Source organism: Copidosoma floridanum, unplaced genomic scaffold, assembly GCF_036245765.1.
Source record: "Copidosoma floridanum isolate Cflo_tuat_1 unplaced genomic scaffold, Cflo_Japanese_pri ptg000019l, whole genome shotgun sequence".
In the NCBI taxonomy this organism is placed as follows: domain Eukaryota; kingdom Metazoa; phylum Arthropoda; class Insecta; order Hymenoptera; family Encyrtidae; genus Copidosoma; species Copidosoma floridanum.
Genome location: NW_028321896.1, coordinates 7654176 through 7668879, shown reverse-complemented (window position 1 = coordinate 7668879; position 14704 = coordinate 7654176). Strand labels below are relative to the sequence as shown.

Genomic DNA, 14704 nt, shown 5'->3' with positions numbered 1-14704 from the left:
TCATAGTTGGTTCACAATGAGATTCTCAATAGCAGTATATATCTTGAAGTTTCAGACAAAGTTAGTCATATATATCATGATATGTGAATGTCATATTTTCGGAAGTACAAATCATTTCCAATAAAAAAAAAAAAAAAATGTTAACACAATAAAAAGCAGTACCAAAGGGATCAATGTACATCACGTTTGGCAATAAAAAATAAAGTATTTTTTAACCGCTTAACCATGTTTTTTCAACAAAATCCACAAACCATACGCCACAAATGGCATAAAAGAAAGAAAAAAAAGTCCTCACGTCCGTGTATTGTAGAAGAACAACAACGGGAACAACAATAACAACAAGAACAACACACTATATACTACCCTAACCGAACCCTGTCCAATCACCGTCACTCACGAATCTACACAGCGACTCTTCGTGACAATACCGTGGACCCTCACACGTGGTACAATGATATTCACAAAGGCGCGCGGGCGGCACAGAGGACAGACGCGCCGGGCAACATCTTACCGACGGACGTGGCCAGCTACGGGACAAAGAAGGGCATCATCGTCGTTGTCGTCGTCCTCCCGACTTTCAGTCGAGCGACTTGGACCTGTCCAATTTTTTGCGTTTACTTTCAACGTTAGAATTTGTACTGCTGCCGGGGCGCTCGTCGGTATCGCGTGGTTGCCGCTGCTGCCGGTTCATCCCGCTGTCGTCCCGGTGGTGGTGGTTGCTCGTCGAGGCGGAAGCCGCACCGAGCTGGGGTGTCGGAGCCGGTATCACATTGCTGCTGGATGGAATCGGTTGGGGACCGGTGGCCACGGGGCCGACCTGGTGGTACGGGTGGTCGCTGGCCGAGCTCAGTCGGCGGCTGGCCCGAGCTGCGGCGTGCACCTCCTGGTGTCGGAGCTCGCGTCGGCGGGGTATTTTGAGGGAGCCGCCCTGGATTCGGCGGAGATCCGAGCTCGGTTGGGAGGAGGACGTCGAGGGCTCCGTGGGCAGGTCGGGCTGGGGGGACGAGCTCGCTGGGTCGAATTTCGCGCGACGGCCCAGCTCGTGCACGCTGGAAAGGGAAATTTCGTTTTGAGTGAGAAACTATTAGTGATTTTTTTTTTACTTTCACGCGGGAGTCTCTGGATTTCGTGGTGGAAAGATGTATCCGCGAATACAGTACTAGTTAAAATTTAATCGAATTTCACCTAAAATCTCACGAAATCTAAGATCACAATACCAATCTGCAATAAAAGCTCGAATGTACTGTGTGTAATTAAAGATTTTCAATTTTAATTCTTAAGAAAGAACGGTAAATTTTTTAATGCATGTACCTGTCATTGTGGCAATTGTACTCATTTGTGTAGAAAACAATTAAGGATTCATTTTGAAGGGCTTACTGAAATATTTCTTTTCCGATTAAAAATATCATGAAAAATAATACATGCATCTAAATACGTAAGTTTTTGTAAAATGGCTTGTACGACGACTCGAATATTTTGTATGATTTTTTTGTTTCAAATAATTTCAAAATGGAAATCGTATTGAATAAACTGAAATAACTATAAAGAGAAAATACCTTGACGTCATACCCTCTAAAGTTGGCATTGAATCGAATTTGAAAAAAAAAAAAAAAAAAAAAAAACTACTTTTAAGATAGATAATATTGAGAAAGCAAAAAACTTTTCAAGTGAGATTATAACATCCCCTGTTTCCCCAAAGGCATTGAAATCCACCCTCACCCACATTCTCCACCGACTAGCCGATCGAACTGTACCGATTTGTCTCTCATCCCGTAAATGACGATGAAAGCAAAAATCTCACCCATTGAGTACCAAATAATAAAAAAAAAAAACCAACTCACGCGACTCTATAAGTGGGCTTGCCAACGTAGCAGGGTTGCATCCGACCTCCCACAGAAGGACACACGGGCCCCAGGCAGTCTATCCTCCAGCCCTCGGGGCTCTCAGCCTGACCGCAGTTGGTTACCGTCTCGGCGTCCGAAGAATGGTTCCCGTTGCCACTGGCGGGCATTCCCGAAACAGGAGCCCTGAGCTCCGCGTACGCCAACTGATGCCTCGGGGAAGCCATGACCGTTGGTCCGGCGACGACACCGGGGCACTGGTACTGCTGTATGAGCCGGACGTACTCGGCAGTATCGAAGCCCTCGACGAGTGCCGGGGGTGGTGGCGGTGGTGGCGGCGGGGCACAGCTGGCACTCGGTGGTTGGTACTGGGGTGCCTCGAGGCTCGGCAGTGGGCGCACACTGTAGAAGCAGGGCCCGACAAAGCCCGTGGGTGCTGCTGCGGGTACAGTTACCGTGGCGCTCGACTGGCCCGGCCGCAACAGCTCCGGGGACGAGGGTGTGGAGAGCTTGCCCCGCGACTGGGCTATCACCGTCTCGTAGCTCGGCGGCGGGCCGTATAATTGATAGTACGGGCAGTTGACGTCGTTCAGTACGACGCTCGTGTTCTGGTAGTGGGTGTTTGAGCTCGCCGGCCCGGCTGCGGTGTAGGCTGGCGAGGTCACGCCTCGGTGGGCTGAGGTTTATTTTTTGTTTTTTAATAATTTTATTCGTTAAATTTTTTTTCTTATTTATTGTAAGTAATATATTTGTGTTTCTATTGGAACAGGCACAAGGTGGTTAACTATGTTTCATAAAACTGTATTTTAACTTTTTTTTTTTCTTTGCAAAAGTTCAAAATTGAAAAAAAATTTTTAAAAAAACATTTAAATAATTTTTCGAATAATTTTTACACAACATCGTATTTTGATTGATTTTTGTTAATTTTTCAAAATCAAACCACATTTTACCAATCACACAGAATTAGTCTTACTCAATGTCTAATTAACTTCAATTTATACGTGTGTCTGTTTGTATTACTTATAAACATCCAATTTTTCGGAATTGATTTTAAAAATTAAAAATTGTTTTACCCTTGGATATAAAAATATGTACAATAAATTCGACTCAACTCTCAACGCAATAATTAAGAAAAATTTTGTATTCTATTTTTAGAACCAAGAACACTCGAACAATATTTATTCCAAGGGAAACGAAAATACCACCCTTCTCAATCAAATTCATTTCATTAAATAAATCTCGTAATTTATTTTTGTAAATTAAATATCATTCAATTTTTAAAAACTCAAAACACATCTCCAAACAACAAACAAATTATGGTTTGCAACTTCTAATAGTACGTTTAATAATTTTTTTTTAATATTTTAACTCTGTACACCTTACAACGAACGGATCAATGATACCGTAACAAATTTTTTACGTTACATAAAATTATATTTTTTCACTAATTATTCTTAGGAGCAATAGCAATGGTTTAAATAGAAGTGTTGTTCAAAATAAATCAGTGTAACTAAATCATATGTTTCAACCCTTCACCGCGAATTAAGTTATTGGATGTTGTATTTCAACTCCCAAAGTGTAGAAAATCGCCCAAACTACGTCAAGAAAGCTTAGAAATGCAGCAAATTAAAAAAAAATGAAAATCTCTTCAAGAATTATGTAAAACCTGAATATTCTAATGAATAAAAAAAAGAGAGAGAAAAAAATATGTAGTAGCACTTGGAAGTCCCACCTTTCCACATGCGGTGTAAAAGGACGGTATTCCTGGCTGTATTGTACGATATCCTGGCTTGTTGCGCCCGACACGTCGGATCGCGCATGGCACCCTGTGCTCTCGTGCTCGACGATCTGTTGGGGATCGCAGACGCTGTCGTCCTGAACCTCCCGTGCAGCCAGTAACGATACCACCACCCACCCCCAGAGCAGACCAGAAACATTATTATCACTAGTAACCTAAGATTCGAATGATGATTGAAATGTTAGTTGGGGAAATTAAGAAATCTGATGTTTTTTTTTTTTGTTTTTTTTTTTTTTATAATATAAAAAATTTTTCTCACCAATAATACCACAGGTGATACATTTGAAACCCTGGTGACACGCAGCAACCGAAGTTGCAGCAGTATTCGGTTTTTGGACACCTATGTGCAATAAATATTTAAATAACTGAAATACTCTACAGTCGTAAGAAGAAGATTATTTTAGACGGTAAAAAAATCATCAGTTGTGATAAAAAGTATCAAATAAAGGTTATCGTATGCCCATGGAACAAAGAATTCGTTTTGTTCGTGTAATTGTGGTACTTATTTGATTTCATGCCACTGTATTATTTTTTTGCATCAAGAACTGATCGTCATTTGAAAGTACAAATAAATCCAATTTTTCTTGAAACAAGCTAAAATTGATAAAAAAAATTTTTACACTTATTAAAACATTTTCTATAAAAATCGAAAAAGAAAAACCACTTCAACGAATTATATTTTTTTTTTGTGGAGTAGAATTCATATAAAAAAATGTATGATAGATGACGTGAATTAGGCACTTTAATATTGTTTATCGGGCTCATAAATCAATAAAGTACTTTATTTTATCAGCTTATACACTTTCTGACCAGCTCCTATTGTAAAAAAATTTAGTGCCGCAAAAATAAAAAATAAAAAATTCTAAATATTAAGAAAATTCATCTCTAAAATTTTCAAACTAGTCTCTAGTATAATCAGAAGTTTCATCATTTCCAACAAAATGAGATCAAATCCCAAGGCACCCAAGACCTTCATTTCAATTTATTTCAGAGCTCCACACAACCGATGATTTTTCACGAAATCGCTCAAGCGCGCTTCGACGCAAATGAAACTTACACATAGTACTTTGGCTCTCCATGTATTTCAAAGGCACAATATTTTGCTTCTGCCTGAAATGCAATTACGGTAATGAAATTTTAAACTATATCTATATTATTAAGTAGAGTAGAGCGCAATGAGTTGCGGGTGGAAAATTACGAATCGAAATTTAATTTATAAATGTCATCACTTTGGTAATGGGATGATTATTTCGTCACCTCTCATAATATACGTTGCGCGAAATCATTGCGACCCGATTTATATACGCTTAAAAAGTCAGAGGAATGACGATGACAATCGAGGAGCAAAATGTGGTGAATAAAATAAAAAATAAATAAATAATTTATGAACGATAAACCGACGAATTAAACGATATGTTAAAATTTTTCAGAAAAACACAATGAAACAGTGTAAACGAAATTTATCTATCATCAACGGACTTGGGCATGAAAACTTTTTCAATTTTTTAATATATAGGTTTGTAATGATGCATTATTTGTTTTAAATAAACTTTTTTTCAAGTACTTCTTTAACATAGTGCTTAAAGAAATTTTTTCCTGCAAAAACAATGCATTACAATTCGAGGGGTAAAAAAAAGAGTCAAAGTATTTTTAAAAGTGCTTAAATATTTGATTCCAAATATTTACAATAAAACGTAATGTATGAAAAGTATTACACTTTTTCCGACACAAAGAAAAATTGTTTTTCCTCAATAGTGTATTGTAAACAGTAACGAACAAAAGAAACTTTTAGCAAAAAGACTGCTGCACTGTATTCAGTAAAAAAAATTTTCTTCTAAGGTGATTGAAAATCCATAAAATAATCGGGCACAAGTCATACCATCAATTATTTCAACAGCACTGCTAAACTAAGCCATTTTCATCCAAAACGATGGGCACAAAGGAAGATACAAAGTTCAAAAAGACTCTGTAAAAGATTTAACGCACTTGGATGGCCAAGTTTTCGTGAATAAATTTTTTCTCTTCGAAATCGCACAACTCGACAAAGTTGGTGAAATAATTGACGATGGATCGATTTTGTCTTTTCTCAAAAGCTTATAAATATTGCTGTGATGCACGTAATAATTGCAAAAACACCCTCGACATGACGCCCGAGACATGTATTTCAACTAGTTTCCTGAAAACTCTAAGCGTATTTTTATAATTCTATTCAAAAACCCCACGAGTTCCACGACTATACATAGAGGACAGCGGTACTTAACATTATTTATAATTAAATAAATAAATAAATTAGAAAAAATCGTGTCACAAAACCAATCACGAATCCAAATAATTGACAAAACTCCCAGGTGTGCACGGAACAAGGGGTGGAAAGGAGAGAGCGCGAGTCACCCCGTGAGGGACGGATGGGCGGGGAAGAATGTACCAACAACGAAAAAAAAAAAAAAGGGAGGGGGAGGGGGGCGAGTCCGATGTAAATTTACGTACGTAAACCAAGCACTCGGACATCCCAGCGGCGATGGCTAGTCTCCACCACCTGGTAATGGCCATTTTCACTGGTGACGACGTCCTCGCGCGAGCGACTTCGGGATGGACGAGCAAAAACAACGAAGTATGGCACACCGAGAGTTACGAGCCGCAGACGCATGCACCCGATCGGATTATTTTTGTCATCCTCCTTTTCAGTGTAGCCAGCAGGACGTCAGCTGAACAACAGGGCACCCCGAGCATCTCGGCCGGGCACCCCCAAAGGGTAGTTTTACCTTTGCACATGGGAGCGACTTTTGGTTCACTTGATACTTTTGCCTGAGCAGGGGTTGGGGCTTGGGGACAAGAGACCACGAAAGCTGCTCGCGTCCCAGCCAGCCAGCCAGCAGCCAGCCAGCCAGCTTGAGAGACACTAACGTGCAATTATTGATTTTCAAATTTTCGGAGCGTTTGCTGCTCGTGACGTCACCGGGGGAGAAATAAGAGAGACAGGCTATCTCTCTCTCTCGCTCTCTTTTTGTATATATCTTGTGCACCACGTGGGTACTGTGCTGTTGCTTTATTTCTTTTTACCGAGAGGGGAGCTAGTACATGTTGATTGGTTCAAATGATATATTTAGGATTCTGAAAATTTTTTCAGACTATTTCAACACGACTTTTATTTATAAGGATTTCATGGGTGCTATCTCGAGCGAAAAACCGTCAACTTGTATCAAGTGTTTTATTTTTATTTTTTAATAATTATTCGAGCTCGTACGATATGTTTTTAAATCGTACAAACTTGAAATACATTTAAGTTGTTTGAAATAGTTTTTATGAAATTTACGTGCGCGCGTGGAAACCGTTTTTCCAAACGTTCATATTTTTTGTCATCATAATTGTTATTGACAAGAAAAAATCCTTAATAAATTCTTTAAAATAAATGCAAGATTTTTTTCCACATAATTCAGTATACCCTACATTATATTATTGTAGTCGATACATATTTTTTTGGCATTTGTTGATAAATTTTTCCTCTCCCATTATAAGTGAAGTTCAAAAACTTTATTTGTTCGCGATTAACTTAGATATTAGTTCCAAAGTAACTAGCTAAATTGATTGATGTCATTAAATTTCTTATAAGGTACATGAGATATCAATTTATGTAAATTTATGAAAAATTCCGGTTGATTTCAGATTGATTTCGTCATATAGGGTTAAAACGATTTCATGAACTACATAGCTCTCACGTTTTACTTATGTTGCGGTTTCTATAATTTTGTATGAGTTAAAAGTTGCTCGAGCTTTTTGTCATTTGTAATAATAGTTATTATTATAAATAAAAAAGAATAGTAGTAATAATCGTTAGTACTAAATCTGTATAAAGAGAATGATAGAACCAATGGTTGGATTCGCTTGTTTTGGAGAAAGATATATAAAGCAATAGCCTTATTCTGTCCAGCGTTTACTTTATTGATATGTACTTTTTATAAGTCTTTCGACTGTTATATATTTGACAGTCATACAGCATATTTTAGACTCAAAACGTAGAAAAATGAAACTTTCGTGTAAAAATTATATATAAAAATTATAATAAATTTATATTTGAGCACTTAGTGCACTTCACTTATGATGTTTACATGATTCTGCTCAATTAGACATTATTAACAATTTAAATTTTATTGCACATAATTATTTAGTTAAAGCTAGTGATATTAAGTTAATAGATAAAACACGCATGTCAAATACATAAAACCCCAGAACAATGTATCAAATCATTAAATTGATAGATATAATTAGTCTTGTTGCAACTGAAACGTAAGTCTGACGTTTTTATAGTAGCTATTCACGCGCTTATCATGCCATGATTGGTTTTTCCTCTGGATCTGCCGAGAATAATCTGCAGAAGTAGTATTTGTGCTTGTAGATGAAATAGATAAATATTGCAGCAATCGCACTCATTCCTGCCCATAAACTACAAAAGTATTGAATAGATGTATAAAACCATGATTTTCAGTTTTTCATGATAATAGGATTAGTATATCTCTAGTTGTTACTTACACAATGTAAGGAGTTCTATGAAATATAGGACAGCATTCATTGTAATCACAGCAAAATTGATTTGCTTCGCACATGCCCCACTCACAATACGGATCATCAGCTGATATCTAAAAACAATAAGCAAAAGTGAATTTTTATAGTGACATTGGACACAGCTTAATAACTCAATGTAATTGCGAACATGGACAATTAAGTATTTTGCAAATAGGCGATACAATGAGCAGATATCGAACATTTCGGAATGTAGCAAACTAACCAATTGCATTTGAGATATCCAATACAGGATAACGTAAATAATCTTTTTCGTTAAATCAGCCATTGTCGTAAAAAAACAGCATCAATAACAATTTACACTTTTCATTGACACAAACTAAGGTCTACACAGCACCACACATACACAAAATACTCCAAAATCTCTAAAGCATCTAGCGCAGGGATGGATACAGTAGAGATTCGATTGTTCCTACATACTTTTTGCGGCATCTAGGGACATTTTGTAAATGTGGTCGATCTTATAAGCCATTGAAGATGAACATAATATTTATAAGTTTGGAGGTCAATTTTTGGTTAAAAGATAAATTGTAAACTTGCCGCAAATAGCACAAAACGAGTCAACTTTCTATTTCATATACATAGAATTAGTTGCGGCTAGTTTACGTGTGATAACATGGCTCTACTGTAAATAGTATTAATTATTTGGATCAGCGCCATCTAGCGGTCTTTGTTTTTTGGCCATTGGTGGCTCCTAAAATTCTCAATCAGAGCAATTTGGATTAGAGCCATTTAGTCACTTATAAACCAGCCGCAACTCATGGTAATGCTATAAAATGAAAAAATAACAATACATGTGTTTTTGGCGGGAAGTTAACAATCTATTTTCTACCAAAAATCGACCTCCTATGTGTTTGTACTTTTGAAGATAAATTTTTAAGCATAAGATAAATTGTTAACTTGCCGCCAAAAACACACGTATTGTTATTTTTTCATTTTATAGCATTACCATGAGTTGCGGCTGGTTTATAATTGACTAAATGGCTCTAATCCAAATTGCTCTGATTGAGAATTTTAGGAGCCACCAATGGCCAAAAAACAAAGACCGCTAGATGGCGCTGATCCAAAATAATTATAGCTACAGCTACTTACAGTAAAGTATCACTTTAGTAGTTATAAACCAGCCGCAAATAATCTTATAAATAGACGATAAATAATTGACATTTTTTATGCTACTTGCGGCAAGTTTCTACATCAATATTCTACATATCTTATATGGCTCATAAAATCGACAATATTTACAAAATTACAATACTCTTGACCTTTTACCATTAAATCATGTAAGCACAAATTAATCAGTCCATTAAAGAGACAACCGAAGAAAAAAGGCCTGAAAAAGAAGCACAGTCACACGAAAAGTCTCATACAAGAATGGAGCATTGGATCTCACTTGATCAGAGAGAAGGTTGGGTTCTTTGTTTACTTAAAACACTTAAAATTTACATCTCTGTAATAAATGTATTTTTCAATTAGTGAGATCTGATGCTCCCTAAGACCTTTTTTCTTCCGCTGTCTCTTTTCGATTGATTAATTTACGTGTATATTTGATCGTGATTTACGATTTCTGTAACACAAATTTTGTTATGTACATATTATATAAGTTAACTGTTTATTGGAAATCTAAATTTGAAGGGCTGTTCTTTCATTAGTTAATGGTAAAAGGTCAAGAGTATTGTAATTTTATAAATATTGTCGATTTTATGAGCCATATAAGATAAGTGGAATATTGATAGTTTTGGAGGTCGATTTTTAGGTAAAAGATAAATTGTAAAGCAATTTAAATTAAGTGAGATCCAATGCTCCATTTTTAGGAGACTCTTCCTGTGTAACTGAACTTCTTTTTTAAACTTTTTTTCTTTAGTTGTCTCTTTTGGACTTATTACTTGACGTATCTATTTAATCATTGTTCAAGATTTCTGTAACAAATCTTAGTATGTACATATTATATAAATTGATTGTTTATTTAAACTATAAAGTTAAAGGGCTGTGCTTCCATGAGTTAATGGTAAAAGGTCCAAAGTATTGTAATTTTGTAAATATGGTAGATTTTATAAGCCGTATAAGATAAGTAGAATATTTGTACTTTTTAGGGTCCATTTACAGGTAAAAGACATATTGTAAACTTGCCGCAAACAGCACGAACCTCGTTAACTTATTATAATCTATCTATAAGATTAGTTGCGGCTGGTTTATAGTAATCAAAGTGACTTTGCTGTAAATAGCAATAGTTATTTGTATCAGCGCCATCTAGCGGTCTAGATTTTTTGGCCATTGGTGGCTCCTAAAATTCTCAATCAGAGCAATTTGGATTAGAGCCATTTAGTCACTTATAAACCAGCCGCAACTCATGGTAATGCTATAAAATGAAAAAATAACAATACATGTGTTTTTGGCGGCAAGTTAACAATCTATTTTCTACCAAAAATCGACCTCCTATGTGTTTGTACTTTTGAAGATAAATTTTTAAGCATAAGATGGATTGTGAACTTGCCGCCAAAAACACATATATCGTTATTTTTTCATTTTATAGCTTCATCATGAGTAGCGGCTGGTTTATAATTGACTAAATGGCTCTAATCCTAAATGCTCTGATTGAGAATTTTAGGAGCCACTTTTGGCCAAAAAATAAAGACCGCTAGATGGCGCTGATCCAAATAGTTATTGCTATTTACAGTTAAGTCACTTTAATAATTATAAACCAGCCGCAAATAATCTTATAAATAGACGATAAATAGTTGACATTTTCTATGTTACTTGCGGCAAGTTTACAATGTATCTTTTACCTGTAAATTGATCTCTACAAGTAAATAAATATTCCACTCATCTTAATATATGGCATATAAAATCTACCATATTTACAAAATTACAATACTTCGGACCTTTTACCATTAACTCATGGAAGCACAGCCCTTTAACTTTATAGTTTAAATAAACAATTAATTTATATAATACGTACATTCCAACATTTGTGTTACAGAAATCTTGAACAACGATTTAATAGATCCGTAAAGTAATCAGTCGAAAAGAGACAACTGAAGAAAAAAGGCTTAAAAAAGAAGTTTAGTCACACAGGAAGAGTCTCCTAAAAATGGAGCATTGGATCTCACTTAATGAGAGTTGTTTTAGATATACAGAATGTGAAAATTCATAATTTTATGCTAAGGATTTGCGTTTATTTGGATAATAAAAAAAATTTGTTAATCAAACATAGAGCTTTATTTGCTTTACATTTAACAAATAATTGATGATGATTATACAAGCAGCAAGTTGTTTTATATAAAAAATTCATTTTAATTAATCCTGAAAAATGTTGTAATGGTCCATGTTGGATTGAAAAACTTTGAGTCGCTGAAATCTGTAATATTTTTTTTCTTATGTACATATTATATATGTTACTGTGCAATATGTCACACATTCATGTTGTGAAGTTTGAATATACAATAATTTGACAACGCACAAGTTAAAAGTCTTAACTAGCATCGTAAATAGTAGAATATATACGTAAATTAACCAGTCTAAAAGAGACAATTAAGAAAAAAGGCTGTAGAGAGAAGCACAGCTACACCAAGAGTCTCCTAAGAATGGAGCATTGGATCTCACTAAATAAAAAATACTTTTACTACAAAGAAGTAAATTTTAAGTATTATAAATAAACAAAGAACCCAACCTTCTCTGATTAAGTGAGATCCAATGCTCCATTTTTAGGAGACTCTTCCTGTGTGACTAAACTTCTTTTTTAAGCCTTTTTTCTTCAGTTGTCTCTTTTCGACTGATTACTTTACGGATCTATTAAATCGTTGTTCAAGATTTCTGTAACACAAATGTTGGAATGTACGTATTATATAAATTAATTGTTTATTTAAACTATAAAGTTAAAGGGCTGTGCTTCCATGAGTTAATGGTAAAAGGTCCGAAGTATTGTAATTTTGTAAATATGGTAGATTTTATATGCCATATAAGATGAGTGGAATATTTATTTACTTGTAGAGATCAATTTACAGGTAAAAGATACATTGTAAACTTGCCGCAAAAAACATAGAAAATGTCAACTATTTATCGTCTATTTATAAGATTATTTGCGGCTGGTTTATAATTATTAAAGTGACTTAACTGTAAATAGCAATAACTATTTGGATCAGCGCCATCTAGCGGTCTTTATTTTTTGGCCAAAAGTGGCTCCTAAAATTCTCAATCAGAGCATTCAGGATTAGAGCCATTTAGTCAATTATAAACCAGCCGCTACTCATGATGAAGCTATAAAATGAAAAAATAACGATATATGTGTTTTTGGCGGCAAGTTCACAATCCATCTTATGCTTAAAAATTTATCTTCAAAAGTACAAACACATAGGAGGTCGATTTTTGGTAGAAAATAGATTGTTAACTTGCCGCCAAAAACACATGTATTGTTATTTTTTCATTTTATAGCATTACCATGAGTTGCGGCTGGTTTATAAGTGACTAAATGGCTCTAATCCAAATTGCTCTGATTGAGAATTTTAGGAGCCACCAATGGCCAAAAAATCTAGACCGCTAGATGGCGCTGATACAAATAACTATTGCTATTTACAGCAAAGTCACTTTGATTACTATAAACCAGCCGCAACTAATCTTATAGATAGATTATAATAAGTTAACGAGGTTCGTGCTGTTTGCGGCAAGTTTACAATATGTCTTTTACCTGTAAATGGACCCTAAAAAGTACAAATATTCCACTTATCTTATACGGCTTATAAAATCTACCATATTTACAAAATTACAATACTTCGGACCTTTTACCATTAACTCATGGAAGCACAGCCCTTTAACTTTATAGTTTAAATAAACAATTAATTTATATAATACGTACATTCCAACATTTGTGTTACAGAAATCTTGAACAACGATTTAATAGATCCGTAAAGTAATCAGTCGAAAAGAGACAACTGAAGAAAAAAAGTTGGATCTCATTTAATCAGAGAATAAGGTTGAGTTCTTTGTTTATTTATAACACTTAAAATTTACTTCTCTGCAATAAATATATTTTTTATTTGGTGAGATCCAATGTTCCATTCTTAGGAGACTCTTCGTGTGACTGTGCTTCTTCTTAAAGCCTTTTTTCTTCAGTTGTCTCTTTTACACTGATTTATTTATGTATATATTTGATAGTAATTCAAGATTTCTGTAACACAAATTTTGCTATGTACATATTATATAAGTTAACTATTTATTTAAACTATAAAGTTTAAAGGCTGTATGAGTTAATCGTAAAAGGTCTAAAGTATTGTAATTTTGTAATTATGATCGATTTTTCAAGCCATATAAGATAAGTAGAATATTTATACTTTTAGAGGTCAATTTTTGGGTAAAAGATAAATTGTAAACTTGCCGCAAATGGCACAAAATACCTCAACTTTTTATTGTCTATTTATGAGATCAGTTGCGGCTGGTTTATAATTAATAAAATAGCTCTGCTGTGAATAGTATCAATTATTTAGATCAGCGCCATCTAGCGGTCTTGATTTTTTGGCCATTGGTGGCTCCTAAAATTCTCAATCAGAGCAATTTGGATTAGAGCCATTTAGTCACTTATAAACCAGCCGCAACTCGAGTTAATGCTATGAAATTAAAAAATAACAATACGTGTGTTTTTGGCGGCAAGTTAACAATCTATTTACTACCAAAAAATCGACCTCCTATGCGTTTGTACTTTTGAAGATAAATTTTCAAGCATAAGATAAATTGTTAACTTGCCGCCAAAAACACACGTATTGTTATTTTTTTATTTTATAGCATTACCATGAGTTGCGGCTGGTTTATAATTGACTAAATGGCTCTAATCCAAATTGCTCTGATTGAGAATTTTAGGAGCCACCAATGGCCAAAAAACAAAGACCGCTAGATGGCGCTGATCCAAATAATTAATACTATTTACAGTAGAGCCATGTTATCACACGTAAACTAGCCGCAACTAATTCTATTTATATGAAATAGAAAGTTGACTTGTTTTGTGCTATTTGCGGCAAGTTTACAATTTATCTTTTAACCAAAAATTGACCTCCAAACTTATAAATATTTATCTTATATGGTTTAATAAAATCGAACATATGGCACTACTTAGTAGTGATTAGTGATTACTATAATTACTACACATATACGTATATAACATTACGTATATCTTACACCTTGCTCTCTTTACTAGAATGATAAAATCGTGGCTGTATTCCGCAAATGCTGCCAGCATGCCCATCAATATCCAACCGTCAAAGTGCGATAATATTATGTACATACAAATGTATAATATATGTCCATTGACACTACATCAGAAGAATGAGTAATTAATAGAAAAAATTTTTCAAATCATATGTTCATTTAATGTAAAGTCAAGTCGAAACAAGCAACAGTACATGGCAAAACGTTTCTTGAAAATCAAATGACCTTCATTTTTTAATTGAAAGTCATTCTCTGAAGGATAATTCTACAAAAGGTGACAAAGGTAAAAATATGC

At 34.8% G+C, this 14704-nt stretch overlaps 2 protein-coding genes across 2 annotated transcripts; both read right to left on the bottom strand.

The window, feature by feature from the left end:
- Positions 1-417: 417 nt before the first annotated feature.
- On the bottom strand, positions 418-6513 carry LOC106639289 (uncharacterized). The gene is made up of 6 exons (XM_014352809.2): positions 6127-6513; positions 4697-4749; positions 3899-3979; positions 3574-3794; positions 1842-2517; positions 418-1049 (listed from the first exon to the last, which is right to left on the bottom strand). The coding sequence occupies exons 1-6, from the start codon at positions 6187-6189 to the stop codon at positions 578-580; spliced, it is 1566 nt and encodes a 521-aa protein (XP_014208295.2). The 5' UTR covers positions 6190-6513; the 3' UTR covers positions 418-577.
- A 1041-nt stretch (positions 6514-7554) lies between these two features.
- LOC149374525 (uncharacterized) lies at positions 7555-8583 on the bottom strand. Its single transcript, XM_089593242.1, has 3 exons — positions 8423-8583; positions 8167-8273; positions 7555-8080 (listed from the first exon to the last, which is right to left on the bottom strand). Exons 1-3 carry the CDS (start codon positions 8483-8485, stop codon positions 7963-7965), a joined length of 288 nt encoding a protein of 95 aa, XP_089449368.1. The 5' UTR covers positions 8486-8583; the 3' UTR covers positions 7555-7962.
- Between the last annotated feature and the right edge of the window lie 6121 nt (positions 8584-14704).

What these genes read in the sequence shown, in the direction of transcription:
- LOC106639289 (XM_014352809.2), bottom strand. Translation starts at nt 6,189, where the DNA reads ATGGCCATTACCAGGTGGTGGAGACTAGCCATCGCCGCTGGGATGTCC. An exon ending in TGTCCGAGTGCTTGGTTTAC is followed by an intron (nt 4,750 to 6,126) that starts GTACGTAAATTT and finishes ATTGCATTTCAG; the next exon opens with GCAGAAGCAAAATATTGTGC. An exon ending in TTTACACCGCATGTGGAAAG is followed by an intron (nt 2,518 to 3,573) that starts GTGGGACTTCCA and finishes AATAAACCTCAG; the next exon opens with CCCACCGAGGCGTGACCTCG.
- LOC149374525 (XM_089593242.1), bottom strand. Translation starts at nt 8,485, where the DNA reads ATGGCTGATTTAACGAAAAAGATTATTTACGTTATCCTGTATTGGATA. An exon ending in GGATATCTCAAATGCAATTG is followed by an intron (nt 8,274 to 8,422) that starts GTTAGTTTGCTA and finishes TATTGTTTTTAG; the next exon opens with ATATCAGCTGATGATCCGTA. An exon ending in CATAGAACTCCTTACATTGT is followed by an intron (nt 8,081 to 8,166) that starts GTAAGTAACAAC and finishes ATACTTTTGTAG; the next exon opens with TTTATGGGCAGGAATGAGTG.